The 17899-nt window shown below is 40.7% G+C and overlaps 1 protein-coding gene across 1 annotated transcript; it reads left to right on the top strand.

The window, feature by feature from the left end:
* The first annotated feature begins 4418 nt into the window (after positions 1-4418).
* alpk2 (alpha-kinase 2) lies at positions 4419-16014 on the top strand. Its single transcript, XM_083929961.1, has 11 exons — positions 4419-4482; positions 6484-8486; positions 9633-11154; positions 11263-11410; positions 13042-13169; positions 13263-13307; positions 13392-13690; positions 14089-14177; positions 14288-14505; positions 14602-14650; positions 14732-16014. Exons 2-11 carry the CDS (start codon positions 6657-6659, stop codon positions 14931-14933), a joined length of 4530 nt encoding a protein of 1509 aa, XP_083786087.1. The 5' UTR covers positions 4419-4482; positions 6484-6656; the 3' UTR covers positions 14934-16014.
* Positions 16015-17899: the final 1885 nt, after the last annotated feature.

Below are 17899 nucleotides of genomic sequence, written 5' to 3'. Positions count from 1 at the left end.
CAGGACAAGTCAGCGCACAAAATCAATCCAGCTTACACTTCTGATCTTATATTCTGTCTGCCTGTGCCTTGTAGGCTTTGCCAGTGCTCTTGTTCGATTCAGCTGTTGAAGATAATAAACCTTTTTTTCAAAGGAAAATAGAAACTAAGAAACAAATGTCAGGAGTTTTTTTTTACAGTGATTGCTGACTACTTTTACATTGTAAACAGTTTACAGAAGGTTGATATAGATGATGTCCTGCATACACAAAAATTAGGTGAAGATCAATGAAAACAACACATCCATCAACCTCCACAGTGACAGACGTGGAAGAAGTATTCAGATCTTTTACTTTTATAAAAGTAGGAATGCTACAGTGTACAACTAATAAAAGTCCTAAGTTGAAGTTTGTAAAAAGCAGCTTTGGCATCAAAATACTTTCTGCTAAAAGTAAAATGACTCATTATGCGGAAAGGACCATTTCAGAATAAACTAGAGTTAATATTATTATTATTATTATTATTATTATTATTATTAAAATGATTGATGCATTAATGTGTTTCTTTAATGTTCCAGCCTTGAGATGTTGAGCTTATTTTTTATCTTATTTTTATTTTTCTATATATATAGCTGGGTAGCTTGTAAATTTCACCAATGGATCATTAGGTCAGATAATGATCATTAAATGGATCATTATCTTTTATCCAAAATAATACGTCATAATTTATATGTTGATTATATATCTTATCTGTACAGTAATTAATGTATCACCTAAAATATAAAAAGTACAGTATTTCCATCTATAAAGTAGTGAAGTAGAAGTATAACGCAGCATAAATACTCAAATAAGGGTTAAATACCTCAAAGCTGTACAGTACTTGAGTTAATGTACTTTCCACCACTGCACAGTAATAACAGTGAAAATATTTTACATGTGGTTGGGTTTTCATCTCCAGAAACAATAACAAATAATGAATGCAGAGATAGAGAGGGATATTTACTAGTGACTTTACTCTGCCTTCACGTCGTCTAATTTTAATTTGGAAGTTATTAAAAGAGGAGAGAGCTAAGATTACAAAAACTGGCTCGTGCCAGGACAGTGTGACTGGCCTCTTATGACCCAAAGTTCATCATGTCATCCTTCCTCTCCGTTTAATGGTTCTGCTGTAAGATGGAACATACTTTCACCGCACTTTCCGTGGCGGCAGTCCGAATTTAAAGTGACACTGACTCATCTGATGAGATCACAACAAAGGTTTTCAGTTTCTTATGACGCATAAATGCACAGCTACGTTTCCACCGTAGCACTTGAGTTATGCAGGGCATTTGCTCTGTTGAACATTGCATTAAGTTGAGTAATGCTTCATGAACAGCCTCAAAGAAATACCTTGATCCTACTGCCACTGTTAATCTCTGTTGCTATATGTAAATATGTGGTCATTTAGAGTAATGTTGTACAGTCAGCATGATGCAACACAGTTGTCTGACACCAGGATGGAGACTTTTTTAAAAAACAACAATTTTCTCCCATAAATTGTACCATAATTTCGTCATCCAAGCATCGATTTAATCATTTTTATTCCATTATTTAGGCAAAGCGATGTGTTCAGTGGTGTAAGATAAAGGCTAAATATAGTTTGCGATTTGCTAACACTTTGGCTTTGTGAAGATGTGTCTCATATCTATAATTTGCCCACTACGACACTCCAGTCTTAATTGGTTCTGGAAAAGCATGCTTTATCTGACTCTCTCACACACCCAGACAAACACAAAGTGTGCATGTACACACTTCTTACATGTGCAGCACCATTCTCAACCTGGTCCCGTCCCAGGGAGTTTAAGGGAAGGAGGGCAGACGCCAGGCCGAGGCAGGATACAACAACACGGTGTAAAAATATATCTTGCTTTGGTAAGATGACACTTCTCTCACCATGACTTCAAGAGTCCAATCCCAAACCCCACAACAACATGCTTAAGATGGCGTAACATGTCTGAGACTGTTTCACATTTGTAACACTGTTTTGGAGAGAGAAAAAACGCATTTGTATGCATATAGTTAAAGAAATACTGAGCTTAGACTGATTTAAGTGCTGTGGACAGATAAGTTTTACATTATATAATATACAAAAAAATATAAAAACACACTATTGTACTCTGCCAAAGAATTCAGAAAGAGTTTATTGTTCAGTTTTATTCAATGAATCTCAGTGTTTGTTGACAAACAGTTCAACCACCATCTCAACCTAACAGCTGTTTCTTGCAGAGACAGATGTGTTCAGAGAAGCCATGTAATACACATGTCCTTTAATAGCTACATCATATCAACTCGTTGCCTTACTAAAGTCCTGTCCAAGTGCTACCTAGTGACTTAATGTAGTGGTCACTCAGGACTGTGAAACATACATGAGTAAAGCTTTATTTGAATGTGTTAAACATTTTGCTCTCCTTTATTTTATTTTGTCTAAACTGACAAAGTGACTTCATTGCAACAAACCTGCTTTGAAATGTGTATAAGAGGAATTAAAACGAAGCGGGATGAAATGCAAATTGATGCACAACACAACTCCTACACACATGCACAGATAGTCCAATAATATTCCTTCTGTTGCTTGGTAGATTTACAAGGCGTCACAAGAACAGGTGCACGAGTTTTACATAATGACACAAAAAGAGCAAAAGGACATGACATCATTTTAACGGTTCGCGCATTCATCCTCTTCTGTTTATTGCGCTCGTAATGATAAATGAAACCTTTGTAGTGTATGTGTGTGTGTGTCGGTGATGGTGGAGGGGGCATTTCTTCACACACATACACACAACAATAGTGACTTCATAGTTGATAGTTTGATAGTGGTATAGTAGTCACAAATAAGTCTATTTTCTATCATTATGTATTTTTAAAAAGGCAGACGCGAGACATTGTTGTTTTGTTGGAGGGTCTCTGTTGTTAAACAACTATTTACAACATGGAGATTTTAAAGCAGTGGAAGTATCTGCTCCTCGCACCTGTCACAGGAGCCATAACTTACTCTTGGTTATAAAAGTGTCCTTGGCTGTTATTATGAAACAACATTATGTAAGGTGTTTTCTGAAAGATTTAAAGGTAATTTACATGAAATCTGGAAGTTTAAAAACACTGCATCCAACCAATGATCGAGAGTTTTCTCGAGTGTAGATTGTTTTTAACTATTAAGCATAAAAACGGAACCAGAGAAAAGTGTGACGTTGGACTCAAAATTAAAATGCTGCGACAACAAGAACCTAGAGATGGTGACTGATATTTCTTGCAGAAGCATAAGAACAATAAAGAAGGCTCAAACTGAAGGACAAAGACAATACTGTATGACATGGTAACAGGTCGGTGGATTAAAAAAAACTCAATAAATTAAATTGACCCTATAAGGAGTAAAAATGTTCTTGTTGTTGTATGCATGAACCTAGGTTCATACAAACAACTGATTATCTTCCAGCTAAATTAGAATAATTGGACCATTCAAATGTTTGGAAAGTGACCTGCCATCTATGTCATAAGGGATTTGCTTGTGTTCACTGCTTATGAGATGAGTAATTCTGCTAAATGAGAGGCAAAGTCACATTTAATCACTGTCCAGGCTGTGATAATTGACTGCTAATACCTTGACATAATAAAAGCCAAGAAAGGTCCGTCCTCATTAGGTTGTTTTGGCCTCTGACAACAGTGCATTGTTGCTTTGCCAGAGCAGTGAGAGGGGCATTAATGTTGCCGGAAATGTGACCCCCAATGTCACGGTAGCACTGTAAACACTCTGTTTATAAAAGATTATACTTTGTTTTAATGGAAAACAGCTGATATGAATTTTGTTGTAATTGTTTTTCCCATGCAGACTCAACCCCAAGATGTTTGAATGTTTTTTTTTTCATTTTTTATTTTATTTTTTATTGAAGAGCTCTGTTTACTAAATGTTTTCACACAAAATAATATTTACAAGCTTATAGTAACCTTCATACATTGTATATATTATAGCGTAAAAATAATAAGAAAATCAGCCTCATGTTTAACAGAGTATTAGCTGTTTGTATGTTTGCTTTCTCTCTATTTTTCTATATAAACTGGTTTGGACTCTCCGTCCAAACCAGTTTATTTCTCCCCCCTTGCATCCAGCATGTCTTAATGTGGCACAATTGCCATCTAAACCTTAATTAGTACTTTAGTATGTGCTTGTTTAAAGTTTCTCATTATTCCTCTCACTGGAGTCCAAAACTTCCTTTAATTAAATTTCTATAACAATCAAAACTAATCAACATATTCATCTGTAATGTAGGCCGACACTGAAACTGCCTGTAAATATAGATATTGCGAGGTAAATATTTAAGATGTCTGCAATATCAGGTAACTGACTTTGTACTTGTGGGGAACAACAGTTAAAAATAGACTCACACCCCAAGACTGCCGGCTCTAGCCTGAGCTCATACTGAAGTCCTACATCATAGGTCTATATCCTCAACCACACGGCTATGACAAGGGTACGTAAAACATGCACGGCTGAAAATCCTATTAATCCCTCAAGTAATAATAATACCTTTATCGTGTGTGATTCAGCTGTGAGCTAGCCTGTTTAGTTATGATTCCCTTTGGGTATGGTAAATGTTGTCGTCTCACTGTGCTGACAGGTCGACACTGCTGTGCTGCATGACTAACACGATACACTTCACATCATGTAATTTCTTAAAGTGATTTACAAGTATAATGAATTTTGGCAAATATTTGTTTAGTTTTCTTCTCATTTGTAGCTGTCACTGCTGAGAGAGTTGGACATGCTGAGGCAGCTTGTGATTTAATTTCTTAAACTGTGATCCAAATGAATGTGGGCTCATGTCTTTCAAGCAAGTTGTTCACATAAAGAGGCTTTAAAGATGCAGCAGGCTCTTAGGGGGTGTTGTGTGACTGAGGATGGATCTATTTTGGCACAGACATGAAATCAAATTACACTTTCTTGCTTTCAGTCACGCAGGTGCTGACAGTTTTATTGTTGTTGTTTTTTTAGTCCTATCAAAAGCACTAATCGACTACACCAAAAACACTGATTTCAGATTCATTAAAAAACTTCCCAGTAGTCTCTAAAAGTAGGCTACGACTCAGATATATGAGATTATTAACATGAACGCCATAAATAAATCTAAATACGGAGTCAGTGTCCTAATGTGATCAAACAGATCCTTTTAATTTAAGGAAAACAGTACTTTTACTCCAAGAATATCATTTTGTCAGGGTTGTTTTGCAGCCTGAAATGTGTTTATATTCGAGGTGTACGTCAATAGGCTTACTAAAGTTAGCATCTGTATTCCATAGTAAACATTTGAGGCTTGAGTTCTCGGCTAGGTGTCCTTCACTGCAGCAGGAATGTCACAAATGCAGGTCATGGGTGAAGATGTGCTGGTATTTTTCCAGTGTCTGTGCCACCAGTTCCCCTTCTGCACTCTTGTATATCAGGGTGCATGTTTTGATGCCGCCCCCTTCAACACTTCATACCAGGCCTCAGGTTGCCTGTAGTGGGCAACACGGGCAATGTGAATTTTAGATAGGTGCTGTTAAGACGCAGCTATGCTTTTACAGTTACCTTAGGTCTAAATAAATGCAGCGTTAATTTAAAAAATAACAGAAACAGAAATATTAAGAAACAGCTCTGGTGTTACTCATCAAGTGTATCAACACTGTGGTAACTTCTCCAATTTCCAATATAATAGCTTGAGAACTATGCAAAAACAACTTATTTTAAATGTGTTTTTAAAGTATTGTGAATGTTAAGCATTAGCAACAGTGATGCTAAAAGAAACCTTCACAGACTGTAGTTTGTCAATGAATTAAAGCTGCAGATTATCTGCTGTTTGTGCATAAATTGAATTGTTTAGGAAACATGTGAATCAGATGACCCTGAAATATGTGTTGTTTGCTTCGACTGCATTACAGGTTCTTACATACCACTGGATATTTAACAGTATTTTCAACTTAAGGCCAATGCAAGAGAAACTTCTCATGTACTCCAGTGCACTACATTTAAACTAATGAGTAATACCAGAGATTCTGTCAATTTGTAACTATTTGCAGCTCTATGGGCTTATAAACACAATACTATTGTGTTTTTTTATCTGGTAAATACTTTAATAGTGAATGTGATTGATCAACATAGACAATGCATGTTTAACCACCCCTTGGTTGTACAAGACAATAGAAACTGGAGAGTGTAGTCTGCAGCTAGTAACAACACAACACAACTGGCGTTTTTATCAGCTATAAAGTAACAACAACAGGAAGGTTTCCTGTTGATAAGGTATGTCAAGTTTCCTTTAAAAGCTTTCAAAATAGATGCAACATGATGCACATTTGAAAGGGACATCCCCTGCAACTTAGATAAACAGCTAGAGAGAGATAGTGGGCCTTTACTTCAAATGCTTTAGATTAAGGAGGTAAATATACACAAGAGCCTTAGAGGAGAGATTATTTGACTCTCTGACTTCACTTTGTAGGTACTGAATCTAAGGATCGAAGGATACAGTTGGATCCAGGGGAGGAAATGACACCAGAAGTTACAAAGGATCTGTGTGAGGACCTTCATGCTGTTTGTCACAAAACTTGGCCTGAAGTTGTTGTTTGACAGCTGGAGTCTTACTGCTGACAATCTCCTCGGACAGCAGTCCCGATGGATCTGTCACTCCTTTACACGGATGACCAAACACGGCCCCCATCAGCTCTTACAGACAGTCAAACTGAGGATTTAGACCCTCTTTCTCTTTTACACAGTCCCGCAGAAAACATGCTGTCTTCAAACGAGACAGCAGCAGAGTCTGTGTCAGATCTCTCAGACCCCAAAGACAAATCCACTGAGCCTTTATCAAGCATTTCCAAGTGCCTGTCTCTGGAGAAAAGCCCCAACCTAGACAGTATGAAGCCTTCATCATCCAGCTACAATATGTCAGAGTGTTTGTCACTTTGCTCCGAGCCTGCGCCAAATGATGATGATTTCAGGGTTTGTGGCTATTTTAGCTCCCTACCTCTCTTACCTCACCTATCTCATGATCTTATTTCCCCTCTATCTAAATCTTTTTCAGAGTTTCACATTAAACAAGAACCAGTCCTCTCCTTTTCTCTCATACAAGACAATAGCACACCTAAACCTTTTGAGGCCATATCATCTTCTTCTGAGGGTTCGACGGAGCCATCTGTCACTGAGCCTCTCACCAGCTCTGAACACAGTCGAGACAATTATCTACTACGGTCATTATCGCATCGGTCAGATAGTTTAGAGAGTGATACAGCAACAGCACCTGTGTCAGACCTTTATATCTTTGAAAGTGACACACAGGACTTCATCCTGAGCCATAAGGAGATTCAGTGTCCTGAATACCAGACATTATCACAAACTGGCCGCGATACACATGTCCTGATGTGTGATTCAGACAACTTGGTGACACAATGTCATTGTGGCTCTGGTGAGGAACAAGGTATGGTTGACTATGAGTCGGACGTGACTCGACGTGCAAAGCTAAGGCCACCAGCTGTGGATGCCTGTGAGGCAGACTTGATGTCGGTAAATGATGTAGGGCGAGGGAAAGTAGAGGTCACCGACTCAACCCCCCAACCAAAGCGAAGCGACAGCCCTGTTGAACTGTGGCTGGACGCATGCCAGTATCTGACAGGTACAGAAGGTAGGGATGCTTTAGACAAGACAGGACAATCTGTGATGCAAGGAGGGCTTACACGTGACTTGTCTTTTCCACCAGAAGAGACAGTGTCAGGTTACAGCCTTGAGGGGATTGGCTGGTCCAGTGATGACACCAAAGGTTGGGGGCCACCGGTTGAGAGGTGGTCTTCAGTGGACAGCTGGGCAAGTGCACTCTCAGACTGGGCCGGGATCATCGCGGCTCCACCAGAGGACTTCACAGCTGCCTTCACAGAGATTGGGGCTGAGATAGATGCTCTGACACAGGCACTAGCAGAGGTAAACACTCATATAGAAACAGAGACATCTAAATTAGGAGAGGGTCTAGAGCCAGCAGCGCAGACACAATCAAAGCCACCCATGGGTGTCCAGGATCAGCCTCTAGAGGCGCAAAACACCCCAGAGAGCGCTGGCCTCACTGGGCAGAGCTGTCTCTCTTTGTTGTGCCTCGAAGCTCCAGGACCTGAGCTCAGAGACAGAGAGAACTCCCAGAGCGTTGAATCCTTGTGTGATTCAACAGCTACCACCCAAGAAGAAAAGGAGCCAGAAGAGATCCAGAGCATCCAGGCTGAGCGCTCTCCATGCCCCACACACAAGCACTCATCCATGGGATCATCCAGTGCTATGGTGGCCTCTCCTGGAGGATACGGTGTAAATACTTCTCCTGCTGATCTGGATCTTTCTCAGTTTGGTGGATTTGTGGACTCAGACATTTTTATCAACAATGAAGAAAATTCAATTGTACTGAATATAATAGAGGATACAGATTTGGACAGACAAAATACATCTGGACAGCTGATAATCGAGGAGGTAAGTTTACTTATATATACGGTATATGTATATAGATTTATATTCACTATTATCTCTTGGACTCATTACATAGAGCATGAAATATGAGCGCATATTTCACATTTAAACTTGGGTGCTTTCTCTGAAGTATGTGACAGACAGAGGGTGGAAAGATTCACCCTTTACAATAGAGAATAACAACGCTCACCTTCACATCAGTCGTGCTGGCCAAAAGATTCACCAGCCACGCGCTTTGGAAACATAGCCAAACCATTAAGAGACATTCCCTCTCCTGCCCTTGTCAGTGTTGTCATACCTAAAGTATTGATAGCCAGTCAGGTGGTACGTAGAGTACTCCTGACTGGAGTGAAATCCACGTATGACACTCACAAGTATTGTCACCTTGCTTTGGACTGGAGCCATTTATTTTGCAGCCATGAAGGACTCTCATCCAGGCTTGATTCTGCATTATTGGATAAGTCCTTTGGCTCCTATCTCAAAGACTGACAGCTGTGTGTGCTGAAGGAAACGAGCAGTGCATGAGAGGAAAACTTCAGATGGACAGAAATGGCATCTAAGAATAGCTGAGAGTTCAATGATAATAGCATGCATCCATGGCGTGTCAGGGTGGAGGAGTGAGAGGAGAGCACAGCTGAGGAATGAAACATGACCCTCCCTTACTCTCTCTCTCTCTCTCTCTCTCTCTTTACGTAGACACCCTTTAACACACCCATTGCCTCCGCATCTCCTTTAAAAACCCAGGATCAGGACTCCAACAGGTTCAGGAGCCTAGGAGACTGCTTTTGATTGGCTTAGGTGTGCAAGGCATAGCTAGAGCTCCTGTCTATAACAGTGTAGGATTCAGTTGTATTCAGGACACATGGACTGTGGGATTGGATATATCATGGTGTTTCATAGACGTCCGCTTTATGGCTCTATAGAAAGGTATGTTTTGAACGGAGCTGAATGTAATGGCATGATTTTGTAACCAACTATCTGCAGGATCTGCCTTAAAGTGATTACCTGTTTAGTGTTATTGGAGTCTGACAGTCTTATACTCAAACTGATAGATAAGGATTAAATAATCATCCTAGTCTCAGATATATACAAATTCTTGACATTACCTCACATCTGTATTATTGTTATTGTTTTTTTTTTCATTACCAGCCCTTTGGAGATGAAGTGTGTAAAGTGACCGATGAACATAGTGTCTCCAAGCCGGCTTCGGTTGCCGAGCAGGAAGCCAAAAGGGTCCGCGGGCCAGCTGAGGAAGGAGCTGAACCTTCAACAGATCTTCCTTTCCTCACCACACACACTCTGACAAACATTCACGTGTCAGGTGTGCCCATACAATCAGGCCTGAATACTAATGTCCACACACCCGTGCCTTCTGACACTTTTCCAGACCGTGATGGAGCATGTCAGGTGGAGTCAAAGTGGGGAAGTCCCAAGTTTATTATGCCCGTAGCTCCTCTCAGTATCGGCTCCTCCCTCGTCTGTCGGACAAGCTGCAGTTTGGAAGGAGATCAGACTTGCGCCGAAAGGTCTCTCAATGACAACACGGACCTCAGTTGTGACCTCGTAGAACCCTGCGTTCTTGGGCCAAGCTCAGATGGGATTACTGTCAAAACATCTCCAGAAGGTGATGAGGTGATTCATAAAAAGGGAAATACAACTGACTCTGCTGAGAAATCGCCAGCAGAGGGAGAATCGGATTTGGTCACCGCGAGAAAAACAATCACTGAGGAGATTCATGACCTGAGTAGAGAACTTTCAAACCTGGCTGATTTCCCTGCAGATCATTTCATCATCTCAGAGAAGAACCGCATTGCATTCATCACTTTAGAAGTAAATGATCCATTTGTCCCAAGAGCTGCAAAACACATCACCATAGCCAAACAATCTGAGTTGAATCAGAAACCAGCTGAAAAGATGCCGCACAAAACCCACAAGTCCACCTCAGAGAGCAGAGCACGCTCCAAAAAGGACAAGTCCGCTGGTCATCATTATGGTGCACAAGTTACCAAGAAACAGGAGAATTTATCTCCCCATGTTTCAGCACAGCAGGTTTGCAAACAACAAGAGACTCACACTCTTACTGGGGAAAATCACACCGGTGAGAACACTCAAGTCAGGTTTGAGGACAAGGAGGATAAATTGGTGCTTGAGACTGGTGTAGCGACAGAGAAGGCTCCAAACAAGCCACACGGCAAGAAGAAAAAGAAACACACTCTGAATGCAACAGGAGTGAAAAGTGTAGGTGAGCCACTGGTCGAGGTAGAGAATGGAGCAAAACCAAAGACTGCAAAAGGAAGGATTGATATGTTTGAGGCCAAGCTGGGGGTTAAAGCTGGAAAACCTCAAAAGGACAGTGATCACTCTGATGACAAAAGGTCCCAGCAACCAGAGGCTAAAGCTAAAACTTCCCAGGGACAACAGCCTACACATCATGCAGATCGTAAAGACCATCAGCCAAAAAACTTCACCAGTCCTCTGAAAGATGATATCATTAAAAGACGACGCCTGTCAGAGGATAAGTTTGGAAAGATTCTCGGTGTTTTGGAGTCTAAACTTGCAAAGCCAGACATTTCTATCAAGGCAAAGGGAGAGGAGCCCAAAGTAGATGCTGGGGCAACTTACAAGAAGGCGTACAGTGAAGTGGTCAAACAGAAAATCCCACCAAAGGAAGGTAAGGGGCCGCTAAGCACGCTTCAATGACACATTAGGTTTTCCACATGTCCTCATGCATAATGGCAGGTAAACACCTCATATTAAAAGCATATGACAATGTCTGCAGACCCCAAAGTGGTGCAGCCTATCCAGGCCGTGTCAGTGAGCGGGGACCCCCAGAGTCTCTGCCTGTGGTGTCAGTTTGCAGCTGTCTTCTCCAACTACACCGTCACCTGGAGCACAGGGGGCACCGTCCTGTCTGAGAGCAAGAGAAGGTATTTAGTTTGATTTGATATGATTTCTAAAATGTGTTTTCTCTTTAGCCGACTCTCACATCACTCAGCTTTATACAGCCCCAAAACACCGACCAGTCTCCAGTGACTTACCACATTGTCTTTGGAAACTAGTAACGTTATGCTCCTTTAGTCTACGTAATAGGTGGTATACAGTAGCAGTGGTGCCTTACCTTCTCCGCCTGACGTGCTCCCACAGAAACATACAGATGAACTCATGCACTTTATTGACACTGTGGTCCTATTCTAAATATTTTAATTTACATGTATTTTGTTTACCACTGTTAATCATATAAAGTTTAAATTGTTAGGCTTATTATCAAGATTAGTTAAGTTTGCATTTGTGCTACAAGACAGCTTTTGGACAATCATTTATCTTTTATTTTTAATACATTATTTAAACTTTCTATCCAGTATGTTTAAGCAAATATTTCAACTGTTTATCCATTACTTGTAGCTAACTAATCATTTATCCATTAGGCTACTTTTGGCTAACTGTACAATGTTTATCCATTGGGCAAAGTTTACTACACAGTGTTTATCCTTTAAGCCAATTTTAGCTAACTGTACAACAAAATCCATTAGGCTACTTTTGGCTAACTGAACGGGAGCATACCTATGTTCCCTGGGTCCTGTGTTCACCACTTTGTTTGTGACTGGGGAACAGCAAACCTTTTTTTAACAAAAGGGTCCTATGTTCCTCGGTCTATTATTTTTTCCACAATCAGTGCCAAATTCCCAGATAAATAGGCTTATGTAGACCCTAAGAGCGTGATCACACTATCCTTTTGGCCGCGGCCAAAACCGGTTTTTCAGCTAAAGTCTAGTACCTTTAAGTAGTGTGAGCGCACCCGCTCCGCGCTCAACTGGGGCCAGCTGGGCCGCCACGGCCCGCTTGAAATAGGTGGGCTTTAGCGGAGCCGTTTGCACATGTACGAGCACGAGCGTGCGCACGTGTACGCGCACGAGCACGAGCCCTACGGCAGTAGCGTTATGACGCCTGTTCGGACATGTAAATAGAAGGACGGACCATGTGCGGACATTTAACAACAACAACAATGGTGGTGAAAGGTTCATGTTGGTGTGATGCGGAGGTGGAGTGTTTACTGCAGATTTGGTCGATGAAAATATTCAAAAACAGTCGACAAGACGCACAAAAACTCTGAGTTCTACGGAAAGATTTGTAAACAAAGCCACACACACGCGATCAATGCGTGTGACGTGTTACGGCTTGAAGGCGGGGCCTCGGCCAAGAAGCATTGGCCGAGGCCCTGGTAGTGTGAGTACAAACGGGGCTGGGGCGCGGGGGGGAGAGGGAGGGGGGACAAGTACCCTAAAGTCCGGGTCTCGGTCCGGGAGGATAGTGTGAGCGCGCCATAACCCTGCCCCTCCATTCACCTACTTTTATCTAACTATTTGAACTCTGCTCAGTTGCTAACTAGAGGAGGAATAAATTCCATTAACAATTGAATTTTTTGGCATAGCACAGATCCTTGATTGCTATAATGTATATAATTAAATATCATAGTAGGCCTAAATAAAATTTCAGATGCAATGCCAGAAAAATCTTGCTTTGTTCGGTGCATTTTGTGACACAGTACCTCTCTCTGAAGTGCAGGGGACGAGAGCAGAGTGTCGCTGACCATCTCCAATGCTTCTCACAAAGACTTGGGCAAGTACGAGTGTCGGCTCACCAGTTTACATGGATCTGTCACCCTGGACTACCTGCTCACATATGAAGGTATACATCAGGATTGACTTAGAGCATCTACAACATAAATGTGGTGACAGAATGTGTTTCCATCACATTTCTTCTTTTTGACTATATTTACAGTGCTCAGTGAGATTGTCATCCCTCCATCTCCAAAGACCATCTCCTGTGAGTTTTGATCTCAGAACAAGGTTTATTACTTTACATTTTTGACAGATAACAGATGAGAACTTTTTTGTCTTTTTTTTCTAGTTGCCCCTGTAGAGGTTGGCAGTGAAGAAGAGGATGTCCAGTGTTCCAGGCTAATTTTCAAAGAGGATTTTCTATCCGACCAACACTTTGGAGAGAACCAACCTGCCAGCATCATCACCGAAAAGGTCCACTTTGGGGAGGGGATGCACCGGCGGGCTTTCCGGACCAAGTTGCATGCGGGTCAGATACCCTTGTTACTACCTGGATACTCCTGTGTGCTCAAAGTACACAACTCTATCAGCTACGGGACCAAGAACAACGACGAGCTCGTTCAGAAGAACTTTACCTTGGCTGTAGAGGTAAGAACATCACTGGACTCTCCAAACAGTCCTTCATAGCTGCATTGCATTATGTGCATAAAAGTCCTCTATGGAAACCAAGCACCACATTGCATGCCACAGCACACCTTTTCTGCTACAATTTTATGGAAATGGGATTAAATATTTCATATATAATTGTGACTTGATTACAATATTGTTACTGCATTAATTCAAAGATGTTTTGTGATATTTTACGTATTAAGCATCACAAAAAGATTAGTGAAAAATGTTTTGGCACTATTTTTTTATTAATTGATTAAAAAGTTCCAATTGGTATTACATGAAGTTGTATTAGGGTTTTAAAATATGCATCTATGGGCCACTTTGTTATGTTTTAATATGTTTATCATCCATTCATCATTTGAAATAACTTTTAGGAGTGCCATGTCCAGAACACAGCAAGAGAGTACATCAAGGCGTACAACTCCGAAGCCCAGTCTGTGGAGGCCTTTGGAGATATCCCAGAGTGAGTGACACTTCTGATAAGCTGTAAACGTAATGACCAACATAACTAACTATTTAAAAATAATTTAAAATACTCAAAGCTGAAGGCATTTTGTTTCGTGCTTCCACCAGGATCATTCCCATCTACCTGGTTCACCGTCCATCCAACGACATCCCGTACGCCACGCTTGAGGAGGAGCTGATCGGTGACTTTGTCAAGTATTCGGTCAAAGACGGCAAAGAAATCAACCTGATGAGACGCGACTCGGAGGCAGGACAGAAGTGTTGCGCTTTCCAGCACTGGGTCTATCATAAGACTGAGGGCAACCTGCTGGTGACTGACATGCAAGGTCAGGAAAATATATATCTTTTGTTATGCAAATTATTTTGCTTTAAATAAAAAAACATTGGGAACTAAATATCAGTCTGATTTCTGTGGTTTTCAGGAGTGGGAATGAGGCTCACCGATGTGGGAATAGCCACCTGCAAGAAAGGGTGAGTATTTCTTTTGATACCAGTTATAGATGCAAATTTGTCGATGCAACTTGATATATTAATTATCTATTTACTATTTAGATATAAGGGCTTCAAAGGGAACTGCGCCACCTCATTCATTGACCAGTTCAAGGCTTTGCACCAGTGCAACAAGTACTGTGAGATCCTGGGCCTCAAATCCCTGCAGCCCAAACCTAAAAAGTCTGCTCCGAAACCCAAACCCCAACCCTCTGCTGCACCCAAGAAGAAAACATTTGGGCCAACAGTGAAGGGCAAGTCATAGTAGAAGGAGAATCTCGGACTATGGGGTGTCATTTTTATTGAAATGGAGAGTTTCAGGTGATCTGCTTCACTCACGTTGGACGTCGTCATGCAGAGTTTACTTGGTTTTAAGGCGACAGACGGCCAGATGATGATGGGGAGGACAGATGTGTTCGACTGTGAAGAGAGCGATTGTTTCAGAGGCCGTTTTGCTTCATCTCATGTTCAACATTTTAGAGATATATTTTATTTTAAAGAGATGATTTATGTATGGAAGTGTATTTAATGTTTTGGTAAAACTGTGACATTTACTCGAAGACGATGATGATGATGAAGATGATGATGATGGTGTTGAACTGTGATGTCTTAGAGATTGCTTTATTGATGAGGTGCGATGAGGTTTTCTTGTTTTTCTACTTCACTGATGTTTTCAAACTATCAGTTCATTAAATTAATGAGCTTGTTAATTAATTGATCACAGGAAATGTCTTTTAAGTAGGTTGTATGATAAAAAAAAATACACACATTAGAGGACATGTAGTGTTTTGGTTTCAGTATGAGCGGGTCATTTTTGTGTTTGGTGTGCGAGGTGACAAATAATTGTAAATTCAGTTTAATGTGACGTTATCGAAACGTTTTTTTCATTTAGTAAAAGCTACTGATCCAGGATACGCTCATATTGAATTCTGGAAAATAACACAAAGACATTTTGTACAAATCAAGCTCATGTAAAGTATGCATTTAAATGTATTCACTGTAAAATGTAAAGATTTATTGATTTATTATTTTATTGTATGGTGCAGTTCTGCTTGTTAAATTGATTTTGAATGTCTGGCATCATTTCAAGGATCTAAACTAGTGCAGCTTAAACTAAATGAGAGACATTTAAAATCAAACCTGACATCCAGAGTTAAATTACATACGTATGATGTCAATAACATACCAGCTATTCAATCAACAGCAGTCTGAAACGGTCTCTCTGTCCGACGCTCAGTGCTTTTTTAAATCCCTGACCCAAATTGTTGACATGTTTCTCGGGTTGCGGCTATGGCCAGTGTTTAAGCACACGGTAGATCTTTGTTATTAAAGAGATGTTGCTGGTTCGAGATGCTTTCTGAATTTATTTTTTTAATGAAGTTAAATCAACTCACATTTCCACTATTGGGAACTCTGACCTACAGGTTTAAGGGGTGAGCGGTTGTCTATGTGAATATATAAATATCTGCTTGTCTTTGTACATCCCGCTGGGTTTGAGGGTGTTTAAATGTGAATATTATGTCTTAATTAATTCTTATGAATGACTAAAGTTCACTCTATGGCAACAGGCAACAAACAACCACTTTATTTACATCATTAACACAGATGAAGATAATGTAATCATAAAAGATTAGCTGTTACATGCCGGAAAAGTGTCGAATCATGACAACAAATCAAATGGCGGCAAGATGAAAACAACTGGGCCGCCTATTTTTATTTTTACCAACAGGAGAAGGTTTCCAGCAGCAAATTAGCACCTCAGATACAAACATAAGTAGGTCACACTTTAGGCTTAAGATCATGTACGGTGTATCAACACACATCTATTTTCATCTCTGCCCCTCCTGCACGGTGTAATGTGTCCCTGGTGTGTTGTTGGGCTTTACAAAAGGAATGAGGAAACTATAGAAAAAAAAAAGAAGACAAAGAACATTATACACAAACCACTAACTAAAAAAAAGGAAGACGAAAAAAGAGGTAAACCAGGAAACTGAGGAAAATATTGAGGTTCAGTTTCACACTGTAGCTATTTAGTGTGATAATGGCGTTTGATTCACAGGACACAAACACCATTGTCACACTCCACAGCTCTGGAGGACAACATTGACTGGAGATACAGCGGACGGAGAGGTTGTTGAAGGGTTGAGCGACCTGGTGGAAGAAGGGGGGAAAGTAGTTTGGTGACACGTGCAATGGAGCAATGGAGAGAGTGAAAGTGAGAAAACATACAAAGATAATGTTAAAGTACACGTAGTGTTGGTGTGTAGGCCCGTCACAAATTATGATTATCCATATAGTACTTTAATTTTGCACCCACCGATACGTAGATATAAAACACAAATGAAAAACATTAAATAAAAATGTTAGAAAATGGGGGAAATAACGCTAAATAAATACACAAGGCTTATCAAAGTGTCCAAGGTTCATGTGGTTTTCACTGATGGTGGGGATGACTGCAGCTGTGTGCATCTAAAGTGTGTGAGCGTGTGTGTGAGAGAGTAAAAGAACACCTGTGTGACCTGCATTTCTCTTCTGTACGACAAACATTTTTCCACTACTTTGTTCTGAAATGTAGTTAAAGACCATATGTAACACTAAATTGAATACATTTGTAATGTTTCTGCTCTTGTTACATAAAATTTCTGAGCTGTAAATACCACCAAGAGGTTTTTTTCCAATTGATAAATCGACCATAGCTCATTAATTACCAGCTTTACTAATAAAATTGAGACAAAAACATTATTAAAGGATTCAGAACTATTGCAGGACAACAACCAACTCACCTCAAGTTACTAAAGTGGATCCTCTTTCCACGATTCAGTCATTCATACGGAACGGTCACTCTCTCTGCTTCTGATTCTCCCAGCTACTCTCTGTTCTCTGCTCCTTCCCTCTCCCACCAGCGTATCTTTTTGTCTCTGAGTCTTTCCAAACAGTTAAAAGTCCAGTCAGGCGTCCGGAGCTGCGAGTTCATGAGGTGATATGTGGTGGATTTGGGTTTGATGCTGTCCAGTTCCAAGTCTTTATGTAGACAGAGCAGGGTTTGGACAAACAGCCAGTTCCACATTAGTGATAAGCTACAGGGGCAGTATTGATCGACCCTGACCAGAGGTAGATGGTGAGGGGTGGAGGAGGGGGAGACCAAAAAAACTGCCCCGCGGTGAGGCAACAGGGCCTTAATACCAAGGTTTCACTGAAAGTCACCGTGAGCTGAATGCAACAGTTGGATAA

Source organism: Echiichthys vipera, assembly GCF_963691815.1.
Source record: "Echiichthys vipera genome assembly, chromosome: 16".
NCBI lineage: Eukaryota > Metazoa > Chordata > Actinopteri > Perciformes > Trachinidae > Echiichthys > Echiichthys vipera.
Note: the sequence above shows the minus strand (reverse complement) of the source record. Positions and strands in the feature narration are given on the sequence as shown.

What these genes read in the sequence shown, in the direction of transcription:
- alpk2 (XM_083929961.1), top strand. Translation starts at nt 6,657, where the DNA reads ATGGATCTGTCACTCCTTTACACGGATGACCAAACACGGCCCCCATCA. An exon ending in GAAAATCCCACCAAAGGAAG is followed by an intron (nt 11,155 to 11,262) that starts GTAAGGGGCCGC and finishes CAATGTCTGCAG; the next exon opens with ACCCCAAAGTGGTGCAGCCT. An exon ending in GCTGGTGACTGACATGCAAG is followed by an intron (nt 14,506 to 14,601) that starts GTCAGGAAAATA and finishes TGTGGTTTTCAG; the next exon opens with GAGTGGGAATGAGGCTCACC.